The 20,017-nt window shown below is 43.0% G+C and overlaps 2 protein-coding genes across 2 annotated transcripts in view; one reads left to right on the forward strand and one right to left on the reverse strand.

Annotated features, from left to right (window-relative positions):
- Positions 1-8,456: 8,456 nt before the first annotated feature.
- On the reverse strand, positions 8,457-11,106 carry clrn3 (clarin 3). The gene is made up of 3 exons (XM_086064924.1): positions 10,875-11,106; positions 9,761-9,946; positions 8,457-9,570 (listed from the first exon to the last, which is right to left on the reverse strand). The coding sequence occupies exons 1-3, from the start codon at positions 11,104-11,106 to the stop codon at positions 9,293-9,295; spliced, it is 696 nt and encodes a 231-aa protein (XP_085921050.1). The 3' UTR covers positions 8,457-9,292.
- A 1,022-nt stretch (positions 11,107-12,128) lies between these two features.
- The window catches only part of ptprea (protein tyrosine phosphatase receptor type Ea), a 31,353-nt gene continuing 23,464 nt past the window's right edge, over positions 12,129-20,017 (forward strand). The window contains exon 1 of the mRNA XM_086064391.1: positions 12,129-12,318. The gene's annotated coding sequence lies outside the window, so the exon portion shown is untranslated. The remainder of the gene's footprint in view (positions 12,319-20,017) is intronic.

The following is a 20,017-nucleotide window of genomic DNA, read 5'->3' on the forward strand; positions in this document are numbered from 1 at the left end:
TTTTAATTTTTTTTCCCCAAATACCCTTCAACATTCTTGACCAGAATTGGCGCACCCCCCGTCCCGTCCCTCACGGATTTCCTTGACTTTTGTATCTTTCTAATTCTGCTCTCTTTTTCCCTGCAGATTCCGCGGCGTGCCGTGCTTGAATGGGGGTGCGCGCGCTGCAATGCTGATGCCGCGGTCGTTCCATGCGGCTGGTCCGAACGTTGGCATTCCTGCGCCGGGCCGCTGTGTCACACTTAACGGATTGCAACGCTTCTGTGGACGAGTCAAGCGCCGCCGCGTGAATATACGAGGTAAAAGCAGCGGTTTTATCGGAAGAGACGGGCCGGCGTCGCGCCGCCGTCCACAAAGCCGGCAGGGGGTGGTGCGGATGTATTACAGGTTTTGACAGCGTTGACGTCTGCGTGGCCGTATTTCACGCCGTCACGCTCACCTGGACTTGACGTTTTACGTCTGCACGCGTTCCGGTAGCGAAGACGCGGCGGGATAAATCACGGCCGATGAGCACCGCTCAACACGTTCCCATACGGCTCCGGTTTTATGGCGTCTGCTCGGGTTTTTTCCTTTCGGGACGGATGGATCAGAAAGGAGAATGTTTGTTGGGCGCGTTTTTCCAAACATCACTCTCACCCAATTGTCTTTTTTTGAAAGCGGAAAATTGGTGGTGGTGCGCCGGATGAGTGGTTACAACGTTCCGCCTAAATTCCAGATTGAATTTTGTAACATTACCACTTTTACATTTTAAAAAAGTTTTTTAAAGAGCAATTGTAATTGGATAAATATTTGTAAAAGTACATGTTTTTCCGTCAAACAAAAAACGACTGCTTTCTGATTATATCTTTCAAGTAAAAAAAACTCAAGTTTACAATTTTAACTTAAATCTTTCTCGATAAATGTCGACTCGTGTAAAAGTTGGAATTTAACTTTTACTTGTAATATTACCAAATATTTTTTTTTTTTTAAGATACGTTTTTTTAATTGATTTTTTTGCATTTTTTTTCTTTTTCCTGCTTTCTTTTTTATTTTCTTACTTTTCTTTCTACCTTTATTTTGATCATATCTTCTTTTACGTGAAAATCTCAAGTTTACTTTTCCACAGAAAAAAAGCAAGAACAAAACATCTCATTAAATTGTGACTCTTTTTTTTCAAAAATTTTTTTTTAATGACAATTCTTCTTCTTTTAAATATTTGTTAAATTCTGACTTTCAAATGAAAAACACCAAGTTTACTTTTCCTCGAATAATTTCAAAAAAAATTTTTTATTCAATTCGGACTCGTGTAAAAGTTTTATTTTACCACTTAAATATTTCAAAAATATTTTTCTAAATAACAATTGCAAAATTCTTCTTTTTTTCCCCTCGTTCCCATTTTTAAATATTTGTTAAATTCTGGCTCGGATTGGATTATAGCTACTTTTCTGTCAAATAAAACAAGTGAACTTTTCCATTCGATTCGCGTTCACGTAAGCAGAAAAATGCTTGCAAAACGCATTCTATGAAAGAAATACTACCTTTTTAAAAATGTGTTCAACTCGGAATTGATTTTTGATATTACTGCTTTTACGTCAAATGACGGTCGACTTTTTATTGTGGCTGAATTCTAAATATAACTTTTATCTGTATATTTCCAAACATTTTTTCAAGATCACATTCACATAAATGAACAAAAATGAAAATAATTTTGTTTCTAAAAGTAACAATTTTTTATTTCCCCCCCAACATTTGCGCATTTCTTTTCCTGACGTGTCCTTCTTTTGTCCACTGAAGATGTCGGAGCTTTTCAAACTTGGGATTACACCTGCGACAAAGCTTTTTGCCCTTCGGCGCCACACTTCCACATTTTACCACGTCCGAAAAGACACGACTGCTCTTAATGCATGGGAAGTCATTGGGGGGGGGGGGGGGGGGTCAAAACTGGACTAAGTCCTGGAGGAATTTCCTCCCTGGGGGCTCCCTGAGTGATGTCCGTCTCCTCCCAGTCCATCACAACTGAAACTGGATCACTTGACACTCGCTCGCTTAAGTGACTTCAATTCCTCGCAATCCTGCGCCGCGCCGCTTCACAGGAACTTCTGACATTCTTCAATTTGGACCACAACGAGGGGCCACAATATCCAAAATATAAAAAAAACCCCTCGTCTTTTCTTTCTCTTTATTTCTCTTAAGTCAAATTGACACATTTAAAAGTCAAATCAAGTTTACATTTTGTTACGAGATGGCTGGATGAGAAAAACAACCTTTTTTTTAATGAAATCGTTTTGGGATTTATTGTATTTATTTTATGATATCATGTGAATTTCATTTGATTTCATTTGATTGTATTTTTTTTTCATAGCGTATAATCATTTTAGTTTTTTTTAGTGACTCTTATTTGATCTAAAATATTTTTAGGCAATTGCATTACTGTGGTAGGAAGAAGCCACGCACCTCCTTCAACATCACTGACAGATTTTGCGCACCACCCGCACAACAAAAAATGAATGAAAAGAAAAAATAAACAAAATATTCTATTGTTGTGTTGCCTCCAAAATAAAACAATTTACATAATTTCATCATGCACCGCCTTCAAAATCTACAACAGAGTTGGCGCACCACTCTCTGTTATTTTGTTTAATATTTCACAAAGTTGATGAGGAACCTTTTTTTTTGTATCAATATAATTGTATTTACTATAAACCGCAACAAATCTGCAATAATCTGACTCATTCTTCACAGAAGATAAAGAATCTATGCTTGTGAGTATTATTGTGTGCTCTGTCTGCATGTGGTTGCGTTTGTTCGTTTGCGTTGTGTTGTTAGCATTAAGCTAGCAGACCTTTGTAAGCGAGGTGTAAGTCATGCTAGTGCCGTACTTCGCTTTGAATTTTTGTAAAGGAAGGAAGGGCTTAGATAAGGCTGTCTTCACCCCGTGCGTCACCTCAACACCTCGCCGTCGGGTGTCAGCGACAGACGGAAGAAGCGACTTGGGCCGCCAGGGAACGGACACCGGGTGGGGGGGGGGGTCACGCTGCCGACGTGCACTTAGCGTACCAGCAGCCGGAGCCGACGCGTAGCGGGGCAAAGGGGGGGGGGGGTAGGGATGGGGGTGGGGAGGGGGTGTAGTCGCTCACCCCGAGGCGACACTCGGGCCTCCGCCTCGGCCCCTCCATTGTCATCAGGCCCGACTCTTCATCTGACGCGCTTCCTGCCGCCGCATTCTTCTTCCCTCCGAGCAGCGGCGCGGGGACGAGGGCTAACTTCTAACTGGGTGAGCACCCCGTGTCAAGGGTGATGTATGGAGCGCGGTAACACGACGCCTCGGACCCTGACCGAGGGGCCGCGTGGAAACGCTGGCGCGCCGGAACAAAACCACATTGGGCATATCGGAGACATTTTGAAAACCTTCCTCGGTCACCAAAAATGCTGAAGTAGGCATGCCAGGCCACTAGTTGGCGATATGTTTACGAGACGCTCGTCACGTGGATTTTTCTAGATATTGCGGATTTTTAATTCGTACCTAGCAGATTTTTTTTTCCATTTAATTTTTAAAATAATTTAAATAGCACCACAACATAATTCAACCGCCGCATTAGAAAATACTATGTACAAAAATGTTTTTTCAAAAATTATTTGGGGGGGGGGATTACATTTGTGCTTTAAAAAGTGAAAAAATAATCTTGGCAAATTTTTTATTTTTTTTCCTGAAATAATTTCCCACAAAAAAAATGTAGCTTTTTTATTTTTGCATTTCTTGGAAAAAAATGTCATCAACCATAATAAATAAATAAAAAAACATGCAATTTCTAACTTTCAAACTAAAAATCACCTTCTTTTTTCATCGATTTTATTATTATTATTATTTTTTTATCATCAATATTTATTTTATTTTTACGTTAAGCTATAAATTGTATGTGACAAAGTATTATCATTAATATTTATGGAAAAAAAAATTTAAGAAAAAAAAAAAGCATACTTGTTTTTCAAAATACGAGTCCAGCTTGTATTTTGACTCACATTCCAAGTGCGCCAAATGACTTTCTTCATGCTTGTGATTGTATGTGGACTCCCCCGATTGGGCCTGTAGCGCCACCTGCTGCTCGGGCATGCACTTGACAGCCCCCTCGGCGTTCTGCTCTTATGTAACGGGCCACTTTTAAACCAATCCGCAATCATTTGACTTTTAAATTGGGAGGGGTGGCACTTGGGGCGCGGGGGGGTTGTCGGCAAGGCGGGGGTCCGCCGCGTCTGACTAATTGTGGAGGGGGCCTGAAGCCGAGCTGCGACCCCTCAAGCTCTCAGACGCCGTGTCTCCACGCCCCCTGCGGGGCGCCGCCATTGTTGAGGGTCAAACGCCATTTTGTCTCCGTCAGCTCTCGAAGTGGGGTTTGCAAACTTTTAGGGGTCAATGGGATATTTTTCCAATGGAAATCCTAACGACCTGTGTGCCCCATTGGAGTTAATTTGGAAAAAAATAAGTATATTTATCAAAATGAAGACGCTCTATTTATCAAAATGAACTTTTCCATGTAAAACATCGCAATCATTTTTGGCACCCCCAAACGAGGGCTGCCAGACCCCGAAGGGTCCAGGCGGTGCAGTTTGATGAGCGCCGCCTGAGAAGGTCAAGCACCGGCTTCCGGAGCCAAATGCGCTTCCAGGATTGAGTTGCACGCGCTCATTTGTAGCCGCTTGATGGATGGAGCGGCGCTCGGCGCTCTTGAAGGAGCCCTGCAGGCCTCGGCCGGCCGCGGCCATTGCAAGGAATGATTGACAGCTTTATGGGCCGGCTTCTCCAAAGCCATTCATAAACATCAATGGTGGGGGGGGGGGGGGGGGGGTTGGCACCTCTGACAGAAGCTGACACGTAGTAGTGGAAGCGCTTATCAGGTGTCGCTTTGCTTCTTGGGAAAAACTAAAAACTAAATTTAACTGTAGAAGATTCCTTTTTTTCATGTTACTACCACATTTCCTCTTTTATTCAGTAAAAACATATTTATAAAATGGAAACCCAGATTTCTTTAAAAAAAAAATATTATTATTATCATGATGTTGATTTTATATTTAATAATGGTACTTTTGTCATTTAATTAAAAAAAAAAGTAACCTCAGAAAATGATTGTTGATTTATTTATTTATTACAAGACTATTGCGAAACACTAAAATATTTGTGAGTATGTTTATGCTATTTCTTTGCTTCAATGATATAAAATACTATGCTTGACTTAATTTTGATTCTAGTATAACTACTTGAAAGTCAAACCTTTATTTTTTTTTATTATATTATTTTATTTATTGAATTTATTTTTTATTTTTTTATTTTTTTATTTTTAATATGTGCAGTGTTCCCTCATTTTCCGCTGGGGTTACGGTCCCAAAAATACCCGTAGTAGGAGTAGTAGTTAGCTTCATGTAAATGTAAAAAATGTCAACATTTATTATAAATGTTTTAAGGCTCTAACCTCACCACACAGTTTATACACTTTTCTCATTGAGGCATTTACATTTTCTTTCTTTCTTTCATTCTCAATGTTCAAACTTTCATGAATTTTTTTTTTTTTTTAAAGGTACATTACTGTAAAAAGAAAGAAAAGAAAATGCATGCAAAATTGCATTTAAAAAATATCCACAAAACAGCGAGGCCACGAAAAGTAACACTGTAAGCCTAAAAGCTATATTTCATTGGACAACGGCAAAAGAAGGACCGCTTCTAAGGAATGAACGAGCACCCAAAAATAGTCAAATATTTGCTTCAAACTATTTTGAAAACTTCAATTATGTGCTAATAAATGGAGTGAAATTGTGAACATTAATTTCTTGTCGCTGTTGTCTTTTATGGCCTCCAACCTGTGCAAAAAGGTGCCGCACTCCTGGTTGCTCACCTTGTATATCTTTGCCATTAATCTTAATTTGTCACTGAGGGCTGGAAAGGAGGAGGAGGGGGGGGAAGGAGGGTCAGGGGGAGGGGGGGGGGGTACGGGTAATTGCACCCCTGCTGCTCCATTATGGTGTCATTCCTCTGTTAACAGGCGATAACATCTTCTCCAAAGCACCTGAAGCCAATTCTCCACTTTACCTGCGTGGCCCAGACACACACACACACACGCACGCGCGCGCGCGCACACACACACACAGGAAAGAAAGCCAGACCAGCCAGCAAAGTGGACCCGAACCCGTTCAACTGTCCATGTGAGTCCAACAAGGCTGATGGATGGATGAGGGGTGGGGGGGGGGGGGGTCAGCACTTTCTCTGCTGATTGGCAGGTGTGATGGATGACACGCACACACACACATTACACACGCACATTTGTTGGCGCCATTTGACCCCCTTAATAGAGCACCTGTAAAGCTTTGTACGATGTCAGCTTAAAAAAAAAGAAGTTTGTTCAAAAATATCAAAGACAAATTATGTCAATTTTTCTGCTAAGTAAAAAGAGTAAAAAGCGCCTCTGAGTTTGAACTCTCAAGCAAAGCAAGCTAAGCCGAACGTACGCACGAGGACCCCCCCCCCCCCCTTAGCTGTTCAACAACGTGCCTGACGTTAAACAACGCACGCAAGAACCGCTGAGCCGTCTAACGATATGCCCGATGTAAAATACACAAGCTCAGCATTGAACTAAAGCTAGCATTAACGTAGCATTTATCATCCACTGATGCCATCACACCGCAACAAAAAAAGGTAAGGTATTTTTTATTGTTTAAATACTGTACTGTACCGTAAATGTAAAAAAACATAATTAGAAATGAAAATAGACATTTTCTGTTTTTGGAGCTTGGGAACGGATTAATCGCATTTACATTATTTCCTATGGGAATTTTTTTTCGGAGGTTGAACAATTCGGACTTTGAAAACTTCGCGGGAGCAAATGATGTTGAAACTCTGAGGTGTACTTATATTTTTAATCTGTTGTCTTATTTGTTCAGTTGTTGTCATCGTTACGCTTGAACAGAAACAGACAATTGGGCATGAACATGAATAATTTTTTCTTGAATATACATTTTTGGCATATGTATATATGTATTTATTTATTTATTTTAAAATGATCCAAGCTTAAACTGCATTATTTTTTTAAATTATTTTATTACATTGACATATGACTTCATGTAATTATTAAAAATATAATAATACTATATTATCGCTGGTGTAATTATTTTTTAAAGTTATCTTTTTTATTAATTAATTAATTCTAATTAAAAATATATATATATTATTGTGTACGTATCCAAATGTAGGATTTATCTATTGATTTTTTTTAAGTGTGTTGTTTTTCTGTTTTATTTCATTACTCATCATTTTAGGTTAGGTTTTTATTCATGTGCTTTGATCTCAAAACCAATAAATGAATTCATCAATAGGAAAAATAAATATGCAAAAATAATATATTGTATCATCAGAATTGTCTTCCTTGAAGTTGGTGTACCTAATGTAGTGTCTCCCTCCCTGTCTCTCCCCAGAGTGAGTGGTGCCTTCAAGACCCCCGCCGTCCCCTTCCTTGACCCCCTCCCCGAACCCCCCTCCACGCCACCTGCCCTGCAGCTGGAGGTGTCCGTTTCACAGGCGGGGTCGCATTTCACAGGTACAAAAAGTGTCTCGCTCTAATCCCATCACACAAGAGCGTCTTCATTTAATCCCCAAAGCATCCAGAGAGGAAGAGATTAGCCACCATCGCTGATTTTATTCCAATAATGTTTGCAGGGGGGGGGATCGCTTTCAAATGGTGTTTTTTTTTGGGTGGGGGGGGGGCGGGCGGGGGGTTCTCCACACTTGAGAGCACATGTGAGAAGAAGATGAGTCACGAGATAAAATGGCTCCTGTGGCGGCTGTTAAACAAGTTTATGCTAAAGTGGTTGCCGCAATTTTGGAGGTGGGACTTTTTTTTCCCCAGACGTGTGCTAAAATCACTTTATTTGCACATTGGGATCGTGAAAAGAAGTACAAATAAGCGCAATCGTGTTTGCACAGTAAAGCACAAAAAAACAATGAGCTTGTTGCGCTCACTAAGGAAGCTAATCGAAGATTGCAGCTTCAGTTAGCAAAATCGTCTTTCTGTGGCTAACGTTCAAAGACGGAAGGTGGAAGGACCAAATCTTTGAAATGAAATCAATGAAGCCGTGAAAAGATTTGTAGCGAGATGCAGTGTGTGAACAGGATGCTTTAGAGCGCCTCGTTGTTGGCCGTTAGTGCTCGCTTGTCACACAGAGAAATGCAAAAGAGCCAGGAGGGTGTTTTATTTATTTATTTATCTAATTTGGAAAAACTCAGACTTGACAGCTAGCATGTGGACAAGGGTTTTACACTGGTGTGGCTGCTTTAGAGCGCCTCGTTGTAGGCCATGAGCGCCCACATCTTGGAAAGAACAGCTTACATGCAAAGACGGCGGATTTGCATTTATTTAATTTTCTTCAAGTCCAACTTGGTAGCCAGATTGCGAACAAGATCTTCGCACTAGCATGGCTCATTAAGAGTGCCTTGTTGTCCGCTGCGAGTGCACGTAAATCAGGGAGAGAGCAAAAGTGACGTGACAGCCAGCGTGGGGTTTGCAATAGAGCGAGACGGGAAAATACGTATTTATTCCGCTCCATCCTAAAATTATTGCACGTAGTTCGGCTTCATCCTGTCCCGGCTTTCCGCTACCGTATCTAAAATATTTTCCTGCCTCGAAAAAAACCCCAGCATGCGCAGCAGATGACTAATTGCCACATCGGCAGATCAAACGAGGGGCCCGCTTCCCGTTTCCTCTCGGCCGAGTGCACATCCTCCGAAACATAATCCATATCGGCCCGAAAAGCAAATGGCGAGGTCCGTCCGCAGCTGCCTTGAAGTGCGAGAGGCTCTTTGAAGGCGGTTAGCCGGCGTTACGAGACGAGCGCAAAAGAGGGACGTGTCCAAACACGGTCCGGGTGACCCGGGTGAGTGATTGGGACACAGGACACCTCGGATCCTGATGTCGTTTCAACGCCGGCAGCTGGGATGAGAAAAAACCTTTGCCTTTACTTTTTGGTTTGTTTTGTTTTGAACAATCAAAACGTTTGCACGACCGTCGTTGTTTGACAGTCAAGTGTCAGTCAAAAAGTCAAAAAAAAAATTTTTTTCAAATAGGGCTTGTGTATAAATCGTATTTTTCCCGCCTTAGCGTTAGCATATCCACTGCTAGCATGCGAGCACATTGTCCATTCTCCTGACAAATGATGACAAATCTGAAAAATCCTCATTACAAACTCCCAACACTATTTACACTTCGCAACCCCCGACCTGCAATTTGTCATTAAAATAAGTTAATTGACAGCCCCTCGATTAAAGGGAGGGTCCCTAGTACATCATGATCTCCTTGGGAGCGTCCTCGGTGGGCCGCTGCTGTTCGCGCCGCTGCGTGTAGGCGGCGTGGTCGTACACGTAGATGAGGCCGATGGCGAGCAGCGACAGCGCCGCGTACGGGATGAGCAGGTAGTAGCCCAGCAGCATCTGGGACGACGTGATCTTCAGGTCCACGCGGGCGTTGTCGACGGAGCTCCTCACCAGGTCCTCGGCCACGGTGGTCGCGCTCACGTTGACCACAAATAAGACGAGCACCAAGACGGACAAGCATGCTGTAGACATGGGAAGGGCGGGGGGGAGGACATAGCAAAGTAAATACAGCTTCAGGGTGTCAAGTGTATGCCAAACCAGCAGGGGGTGCTAGAGCTCTTAACAGAAAAGGCATTTTAGCCCATCAGAAACTGAATAGTATAATTCATCATAAAAATCGAAACCCAGTAGAAGAAATTGGGAGTTGCTCACCGCTAATGGCGCTGCACGTGTAGAGGGCGATGGGCCCCATGTACGTCTCGTAGGGGTTGCTGACGCTGTTGTAGAGCGAGACGAGGACGCTGACGGCCGAGCACAGCAGACACAACGCCAGCAGACACACAGACAGCACGTGCAGCACCAACGGGACGCCTTTGGTCTCCATCAGCTTGGGGAACACTGCCAGCGCAAAACACAAAAGCATTTCTTAGCATGTCAGCTAATGTTGCTAACTGTTAGCATCGTAGCGTTGGATCCGTTCTCATTGCAAATAGTACAGGACAGTGGACAACAACAAATGACGTATGGCCCTTGTCGATTGTTCTTATGACTTAGCTTAGCTACTAGCATACCAACTGTAGCATGTTAGCATTTGATCCATCCTCATTCGAAATAGTAGCGGACAATAGGGCTGGGCGATCAATCGACTAATTGTGAGTTTTTTGGTCTAGCCAATTTCATCAGTTGAAATTGTACTGGACTCCAGGATATTATTATTATTATTTTTTTTTTTTAGCAATCTGGTACCATTAGACCGTGAGTTAGCATTTTATTAGCTGTCATTAAAAAGATTACCCAACACCAGGAAATTATGGATAATCATTGGGTTGTCAATCTGCATTATCATTTTTTTTTTTCGAGGCAAGTTGCTATCTTGTTAAACTTGTATGTTTAAATAAAACAAATAAAATACAAAATACAGTAAGATCAGAAACCCCAAAAGGTGAATCTACGAATGCCAAACTGCGAATATGCGAAGTAAAGTCCATCGAGATCCGCTTTAGCATTTTCTCTCAGTAGGTTTCCGTCTTGCTGAATGTTAGCGCCACCAACTACTAGCATGTTCACATGATATAAATTCACGTTCAAAATAATCTAAAATCCTTATTGATCTGCTTTTGCCTTTTTTATTCTCAGGTCGCTATCTCACTATATGTTAGCGCGCTAACTGTTAGCCTGTTAGCATTTCATTCTCAGAAATTGTCCCGGACACCAAGGACTGATCTCAAGTCCTTTTTCATCAACTTTTGCACGTTCTCCACTCAGGTTACTATCTTGCTATATGTTAGCATACCAAATAATCGATTCTTATTAGAAACATATCGACCTTGGAAGTCAACAGGCGGTTCGAAATTGGGACAAAGCTGCCGTTCCAGTCTGCCGTCGAAGAGCTCCAGCGTGACTGCGGCCGAGCCGTTGAAGAAGCCGCTGCTGTCTCGGGCGCACACCATGCTCTTGGTGGCCCACGCCGTGGACATGGCGAAGCCCAGGATCCCCACCGCTATGCAGGTGACCAGCGCGCTGGACAGGAAGTGCAGGGTCTTGGTCGTGGACGGCATGGCGGCGACGCTTGGCTCTCAAAATGAAGAATTGTGTGCGTGCGAGCGTGTGTTATCTTCCAGGGTGGAGTGAAAACGGCGGCCATAAAACAGGCCTGGTTACGACTTTGACCTTTGATTATTTCGTGAAACGCAAGTGAGGTTGCCATGGCTGCAACAACGTCCCCCTATTCGGATCCAGACCGGGCCTACTGTATAGACAGAAAGCGTGAGAGTTTCATGCGTGCTTTGGTGAAAAATTCCCAAAAGGTCTGCACCGATAATACATCGCATGGCATCCTTTTTTAAAGTGTCAGGGGATCCCCACCTCAGAGTTTAAGTCCACTTTGAGGGTCATAAAACACAATATGGATAAATGATTTACCCTGTCTGGAAGGGCAAACCCATCAATGTTTGGGAATGAGTGAATGTAGGTTTTCTGTATTGAAATGAATAGAAATGCCATTTAACTGTTATAGAGCCCTCCGGAAAAAAAAAAAGAAAACATTTTTGTAAGTAGTTTTAAATAAGAAAAACAGCACTGCATAATATTTACAGTAACGTTATAAAGACATATAAAGATAAATTGAATAGAATGTAAAGGATTAAACTGCTTTTAGGACCGTTTTTGCTGCAATTCAGTGGCCATTATGCTGCTCCCTCTGCTATGTGCGTCTCAGCCACCTTGTTTAATCAGTTACATATACGAGTTTAGTATTTTCATTTATTTATTGACACAGGAATTTTGTAAGATTTCTGACTTTGCCAAATTGAACAAAATCTTAACTTCGGATAATGGACGGATGGACTTTAATGGAATTTTATTTTAATGTGGATTAAATAATAATTTTAAATAAAAATATTTATGAATATTTACGTACATAAAATATTCGATTCGAATTCTCCGTTTTAAAACCTGTGCCTTCGTCATCGTCACGTGTTCTGTCTCACCAGGAAGTAAATGCCGGTAAACGCCTGTTGTCGCAGGACACTAATTATCCACCTGGTGTCGCCATTTCCCGTGTTTTGGAAAAGGCGGATGATGGCGGCCACTTGTGTTCGCTGGAGTAAACACGCTGGCTGCCTGCTTTGGACGGACTGACTCCTCCTTTCGGGGCTCTGACAGGCGGCCACGCCGGAACGCTCCCATGTTCGCCTCGCCTTCTTTTTTTTTTTTCCGCGTCCCCCCCTGTGAAACTCTGCGCTTCGGGGACACATGTTGAAGCCTCCCAGGTGAGTTTAATTCAATTTGCTCGCTTAACTCGTCGTCGTCGTCACGGAGCCTTCGCGTCGCTGGCTGGTTTTCGCTCTCTCTCTCTTATCTTCCACCTGTCTGTTACGCTTTCGTGAAATGTGGCTATTTACAGGTCAAATGAGCCATATATATATATTATTTAATTGTCATCAGCCCGTAGTGATGGTTAACCCCCTTTCCTCGCCCCAGAAACGGTTCGTGTGCACTCCAAAAGCATTGAAGCGACGTACGTGTGTGTTTTAAAGTTGTCGTTAATGTCTAATTCCTTGCCCGGATTAATTTGATTCATGCGTCCCCTGAGACGTCAATGGCGAGCTGTCAGCATCCTTTGCCGTGATCTGCTTGTGCTTTGTAAGTTCCCCCAAGAGGCACTGGCAAATATTGTTATTGATAAATGATTGGAAATGTGGCGTTAAGGGGAACACTTGACTCTCGCGGTGGCCATTTTAATAAAGACAACAACTAGACATTGCCTCTGAAATGATTACCAAAGTTGCCAAAATGGATTGGAGGATGAAAATACTTTTAAAATGCATTGGCAAGATATACATGATTGTCGTAGGGGTGATATATCGCAGGGAAATTATTTATAATGGATGGATAACTAGGTATTGCTATAAAAAATAAAAAAAGTTGTTTTGCTATAACTATCTATTTTTCAGGACATGTTTTATTAACTTAGTATTGCCAATACTTCCATAAATAGCTCACGAGATTCTAAACTGGCAGTTTTAAACAAATGGGAACATTTTGGTAAGTAGGTATTGCACAAGAAGTTGTTTTGATAACAACTAAGCATTACTCTTTTGGGTATTACCAAACCTTGGGAAATAGCCGGTGGGATACCTGAAAGTCTGTCAGCTGTGCCGCAATACCTTTTTTTTTTTTCTTCCTGTTTCATCAAAGTGGAATCGGAAGCTGCGTGTGCTCACACGCTTGCTGAAGCACGTCGGCCGGCGTGTGGCAACCGCAAGCTTGCGTGCGCCCGCTCGCCAATGATAAGCCGCAGAATGCAAACCGTCCGCTTCTTGTCTAAAAGCATCAGAAGCTGAATCCAGCGCATAATTGGAATCATGCCGACAAGGGAACGAAGGTGCGAGCTGGGATGACAGCTCTGTCAAAGCCGTAGCGGAGGCGGGAAGGCGCCGTTTTTGTGCAATCTTCAATTTCCTTCAGTTTTGTTGCCTTCAGTAAAAAGAAAAAGCAAGTTCAACAGTTCAATATAAATTAACAGAAATATTAAGTGGCCTAGTTTATTTTTTGCCCGCAGTCTGCAGTATCAAAATTCTCATTTCGGGATTGTGTGAACATCCCAAAACTTTTGTAACCGGTTTTTGAGAAGACAAAATACACTGTACTTTTGTACTGTATAGAAATGTTTCGGCAAAAACGGAAATCGAGACCAGTCTCCCAATTTTCAGCTCATCGGTATTGGCTGAAAAAGATTGGCGTTTTTTTTTTGTGTGTGGCCGCTTCAAAATGGATGCCGTCTTTTGTCGCCAAAGCTTGTGTTGAAAATAGCCACGAGCTTTTGCACGTGTTTGCACTCCGCAGCTCGTTAAGAAAAAGCAGGCAGCGATGGTGGGTAGGATGCATTAAAGCAAAAAACATTGACCAAGAAAAATGGCTGGTAACTTGAAAAAGCCTCAAATTGAGCCACTCTTAAGTCAAGGCAACACTGCGCGCGTATTCCACGTTGCCTTGTTCACTTTTTTAATAAGCGCGGCGCTTTTGTACGAGTCACGTCGACGTCCTATTAATTGCGTCCAGACGTCGGACATGAAAGGCAACGTAACGTGAGAAGCTCAACGCGCCGGCAGGAAGTGGATTGTATCATCATGCGCCGTCCTCCCTGGAGGGAGGAAACGCCTCGCTCGTAATCGCGCCTTCCTTTTTTGCAGCCTTTTCATGAGCGCAATGTGACTCGCGGAGACTGGAGGATTCATTTGACGCAAAGCATGCTGGGAGTTTGCATCCAAACGCTGGCCAGGCTGTCAGTTGATTTTTGATTTTTTTATCAGGGTATTAACTGCTTTCACTAACAACACGGCAAAAGCAGAGTGTGATTTATTTGAATGTAAAATGTTCATTCGAGTCGGAAAAAAACAAAGGTAAACATTCCTTACATATTATTGGCAGGTAGCAGCAAAATCCTGAAGCGACGCCCTGCCACAGATGAATGCTTAGGTGCCAAATGCTGCAGCTGTAACGTCTTAATTCACAAATCCGATCAATAACTGATTTGGATTTGTGAATTAAGACAATTTTTGTTCAGTCACTTGTAGTAAGAGAATTTATGGCCCGGTAGGAGATTGGATAAACAGTCAAGTAGCCAGCCTTTGGCATAGCTTCATCTGGATCCACTTCCCGTTTGTTAGCTGTTAGCATTAGTGGCATTCTAATGCCAGCTTTTAGCATATAGCTTCATCTGGATCCACTTCCCGTTTGTTAGCTGATAGCATTAGCGGCATTCTAATGCCAGCTTTTAGCATATAGCTTCATCTGGATCCACTTCCCGTTTGTTAGCTGATAGCATTAGCGGCATTCTAATGCCAGCCTTTGGCATAGCTTCATCTGGATCCACTTCCTGTTTGTTAGCTGTTAGCATTAGCGGCATTCTAATGCCAGCCTTAAGCGTAGCTCCATCAGGATCCCCTTCCTGTTTGTTAGCTGTTAGCGTTAGCGGCATTCTAATGCCAGCTTTTAGCATATAGCTTCATCTGGATCCACTTCCTGTTTGTTAGCTGTTAGCATTAGCGGCATTCTTATGCCAGCCTTTAGCACAGCTTCATCAGGATCCACTTCCCGTTTGTTAGCTGATAGCATTAGCAGCATTCTAATGCCAGCCTTTAGCATAGCTTCATCAGGATCCACTTCCTGCTTGTTTAGCGGTTAGCATTAGCGGCATTCTAATGCCAGAGTGTCATTGCATGTCATCTTTGGTGTCGTCCTTGTCGGATGGCATCAATTTCACACAACCTACTGACGTGCATGTTTTGTCGGGTGCGAGTCGCTGCCGTCTGCTGCGGTGGATCAATTACCGGCTTTAAAAGTCTCTTTAACAAGAGCCGGATCGTTTCGCTTTAAGTGCCTTTTGTTGTTAAAGGGGGTGTCTTTTTTTATACTTGCAAGTATAAAACGAGACACTTGTAAATTTTTATATAGCCCTTAATCAGAAATGAGTTTCAAAGGAAGAGGAGAAGAGGCAGTAAAACAGACCAAAATCCAGATGAGGGCGAGAAACGAATGCATGCCAGGTGTGTTTTAACCAATTGCAAGAGTGTAGAAATAAGTCTAAAGTTGTGATTTTAAACATCTCAAATTTCTGCTGAGTTCTGTGCGAATGGCGCGTGATTGGACGTCTCAATAACAACAACTTTCGTGACTCGGCAATTTGGCAGAATCCCATCTCGTTACGGGATCCCGCGTTGCTGGGTTGTGTGTGAAAGTCACAGGTGGAATCTTTTTTGTTGTTGTTGCAGGATCCTTGTGTGAAACGTAAACAAAAGTAAGCACTTGAAATCTCGTGTAAAAAAAAAAAAATACAAATAAATCTTGATTCAGTAACCGCGACCGTGGTTGTTTTTCATGCTTTGTGACATCGCTAAGTCGCCACATGAATAATTGCGGCGTTATGAAGGCGTGTGCGGGAATCTGCGGCTGGACCGCCAACAGCGTCGTTGCGCCGGCGACGACGCGCATGCGTTTATAACGGCTTTTCACCAGAGAGCAATTAAAGTCTGGCGTAAAGCAATACAAGATCTTTCGAATGGTTTGAATCGCACTGCGGCGTCTGTGAGCAATAAAAATGAATACGTTCCAATTAAAGTGACACGTCGGCGCTCGTGTTTGAATGGCAGCTTCTCTGATGTTTGTGGTGGCGGGAAGACAAATCGCTCCGCCCCGTCCCTACTGGCTCTGTTGTCAACCCAACCCCCCCCCCCCCCCCATTTTGTCCTCTGGCTTCCAGTTTGTCACTCATTCGCTACTTTATTAACTTCTGCTAACCCACAAAATAATAACAAACAAATCCCCGTAGCGGATTCTTCTTTGCAAGGCTTTCAATCTCATTAGCGGACGCTTGAAATAATATTTGCCGTAGCGTTCCAATCGTTCCGCTGCTGGCTAGCGGCCACGGCTTGTTTGTATTGCTAATCAGTCGCAATAAATCTTGACGGCAAATGCGCTAAATGCTCAACAGCTCTTTCTGTTCAAAACATCAACACAAGGGTGTGTTTTGGCGGATCTGGCAATGGCGTACGCCGTCAAGTAATCCTTCAGTGTTTGCTGGGTTGCCACTCAGTATGGGAATCTTTGTCTCATGATTCGATTTCGATTTTTGGCTCTGCGTCTCCATTCGGAATCGATTTTTTTCATTCAGAATGATTTGATTGACGATGATTTCTGCTTCAATTTATAGATGTGCAAATAATCCTCACGGTCTACACAATTTGATTGGCCGCTTGCAGAGTTCCGTAAACAAGCCGTCTCTTTGAGTTAATTGGGACGGGGTGAGCACTTATGCGAAGATCTTTTTATTTTGAAAAATGGTGCCAGACAGTACTAGTTAGCCCTAAGGACTACATAGTACATGTTTCTTCTGTAGCAAATATTCTATATTTAGTTTGAAAACAAGAGAGATTGATGTACAACGTGTTGGCGATTCGTTCCCTGGATCGATATGGCAAGCTGAGATTCACTCCTTAAATCTAGAGTGGTGCAACGGCGCCATCTAAAGGGATCTGCTAGTTAATTCAGTGGTTTACAAATGTGTGTGTGTTGTTTTTATTTCATGTGTGGTCGCACAGCAAATTAAACTTGTAAATCAAGCTCGCGCTGTATGTGAGTTTGTGATCTGTCCAATCCCATCTGATTTGTTGGGGGGGGGGGGTGGAAGGGGGTCAGTCGGCCCCCTCTTCAGTTGTATAATCACTGTTGACCTTGTTTGAAATGAGTCGTCCTTTTGTTGTCCGCCGGGAACAAAAAGCAGCATTGTCTGTGGGTCGCCGTGCGACTAATCTGCAGCTGTGTCGCATGGCCTCGGGATCGCCGGTAATCCAGATTGGGTATTAATGACTGTCTAATCCGCACGTTTCCTCCCCCGAGGAGGCCCGACGTGGCTTCTCTGTTGTTCCTGTCAGCGATTGTGAAAGCGAACGGCCTTGGCTTCAGGTTTATGTCAAGTGGGATGTAATCCGCCGCTCAGATTGAGACCCGGTGCCAAAACGCCCCCCCGATACCAAGCACGCCCGCGGCCTATTATCTGCTCTGGCAAGCGCACATTTTGTTTATGCCAGGTCACGTGCCAGTAATTTCATATTTAATGATGCCACCGTCTTCAAAATTTTAACAGAGATTAGGCTAACGCTAGCACTTGGATAACAGTCATGAGGTTTTACCGGCACCGTTTTTAGTTTTTTTGGCCAGGATTTGGGTATAAAAAGCAGTTTTCAAGTTTGGGGTCAGGTTTGAAATATTGATGAGGATTTCAATATTTTCAAATTCTAACGTGACCCCTGTGTTGAAAAGGATTTGAAGTGGAACAAAAATCAATCGAAACAAAACATCAGGTTCATCTTAAAACCGTCAGACATGAAAACAATGATGGCGTTAAAAATAAGATCATTGCATTAAATGTAGATAAGCCGTAGCTAATCATCCAAGGGTCTGTGGTATTCCGAAACGACCTAAATTAAACACTTCAACCTTTCAAGTTCTCGCAGGTTGCTGCAGTTGACGCAATTTTCAACTTCCTCAAGCGCAAAACCGACCTTTTCCGTCTGCGCGAGGCCCCAGAAATGAACGCACACGACCGACCACAGCGATACCATACAAATGAATAATACTGTCGAAAATAAATCCAGTCATCACCACAAAATCATAAAAAGTCAACATCGGCACGCGCATAAAATACAAGACGTCAACTCAAGAAGCTAAGCTAACTTAATTTATTGCAATCAATATTTGAAGCAGTTTAACATTTATGATTGTCCATTGAGATGGAAAAAAAAAACACCACACGATTATTACATCAGATAATCAGGCCTTTGCTAACTTGAATCGGCCCGATTATCGGTATGGGGTGTTGGCCGACCGCACTCGTCAAGGTTTTGCCACTGCAAGACAACAAACGTTTTCAATTGTGTGCCGAGATTGTTGGAGCAGATCAGGGAGGAAAATTCACTCTTAACGCTCTCCACATGATATTTCCATGGCTGTAAAGGGTGGCGGTGCTTGGGGTGGGGTGTGTGACCGATGGCTCGATTCCAGTATTTACTCCATCTTGGAGATCTGACGTAGTGATGCCTTTGAGGAGGGAGGCCCAATCGGCTCTTGAGATTTTTATTTCCTACTTCCTAGCATGCCGCCTGCATTCCTCAAGGCGGGCGTGTTGTCAGTGTGTGTGTGTGCCCGGAGTAAATAAATCCGTAGCGGCGAGTTCAAACATGTTTGCGTTTGAAGAAAAACTAGAAAAGTGTCAGCCCCATGGCAATCGCAGGTTTAGTGATTGTTAGCCCCCTTTTCAAGACGTCTTTCTGCAAATTGACATACAAGTGGAACAGTTGAGTCTGCTAATGCGTCGTAAGATGCAAAATTCCTTGCGCAACTTCACAGACGAGTGTGGACTGGACAGCCATTTGGTTGAGACGAGCGGACACAGGTCCGCCGTCAATGTTCTAGGTCACATTTCCCAAATATGGCATTTTAGCGAGCCACTTCCTCCCGCTAATCTGGCTTAGCGTGCCGCACCGCCGAGCAAAGCAAAGCGTGTGACGTGTGTGTTTTTGTAGCAGCACATGACGGGAAGACGCTGACGCCGGAGCTGTTCCGACTCCCAACTGTTTCCTTTAGTTTGCTCTTACTAGCAAGCATTCGACAGCCCCCCCCACCCCCAGCCCACCTCCCCCACCCCAATTCTGTTTTGGTGCCACTAATAGAAACCCCAACAACAAGCCTTCAATTTTAGTGACCATACAACGGAATTGAGCTATGATACAGTAGCCGTGTGGCTATTTGTGGACTCCATTATTCTACCGATCCTCGATTATGTGAGTAATCGCATATATGTTTGAAAAAATAGAGACTATTTGACATTTTGATGAATATCGTCATTGGCCTTTTTGAAGAATCCTGCAGCCGATAATACATCAATTTAAAACTGCGTTGACTGAACATGCAAACTCCACCCAGGAAGTTAAAAGTTGGAGTTTGTAATTTTAGAATTTTTGACAGCAATATTTCTTGAATAAAAATGTATATATATATATATATATATAAATAAATAATAAAGAAAGAAAAAAATATATGTATAATATTATTATTATTATTCCCAGTTGGAGTCGCTCACATTCAACACTGTCGTATCTGTGATTTTGAGTCGTCTCTTCCTTACAGTCTGTCAAATTGTTGCACATGCAAGCAGAGCGGATGTGATCCAAATTGTTTCTCTTCCTGCTTCTGAGTCAGCGCTGCTACAATGACAAAGTCACCAGGAGAGGAATTCCCCTCCCTGCCCAAGCAGAGAGACTTGGACCTGGCTCGGTTCTTGCTCACAGCAGAGAGAGAGAGAGAGAGAGCGAGAGAGAGAGAGAGAGAGCGAGAGAGAGAGAGCGAGAGAGAGAGAGCGAGAGAGAGAGAGCGAGAGAGAGTGAGAGAGAGAGAGAGAGAGAGAGAGAG

This window comes from Leptonotus elevatus, chromosome 20 (genome assembly GCF_054856555.1).
Source record: "Leptonotus elevatus isolate MCC_2025b chromosome 20, RoL_Lele_1.0, whole genome shotgun sequence".
Taxonomy (NCBI): domain Eukaryota; kingdom Metazoa; phylum Chordata; class Actinopteri; order Syngnathiformes; family Syngnathidae; genus Leptonotus; species Leptonotus elevatus.

Excerpts from the sequence above, each read along its gene's own strand:
- clrn3 (XM_086064924.1), bottom strand. The coding sequence starts at position 11,106 with ATGCCGTCCACGACCAAGACCCTGCACTTCCTGTCCAGCGCGCTGGTC. Across the intron at positions 9,947-10,874 it reads ACCGCCTGTTGACTTCCAAG|TGTTCCCCAAGCTGATGGAG; the intron begins GTCGATATGTTT and ends TTGCGCTGGCAG. Across the intron at positions 9,571-9,760 it reads CACGTGCAGCGCCATTAGCG|CATGCTTGTCCGTCTTGGTG; the intron begins GTGAGCAACTCC and ends CCATGTCTACAG.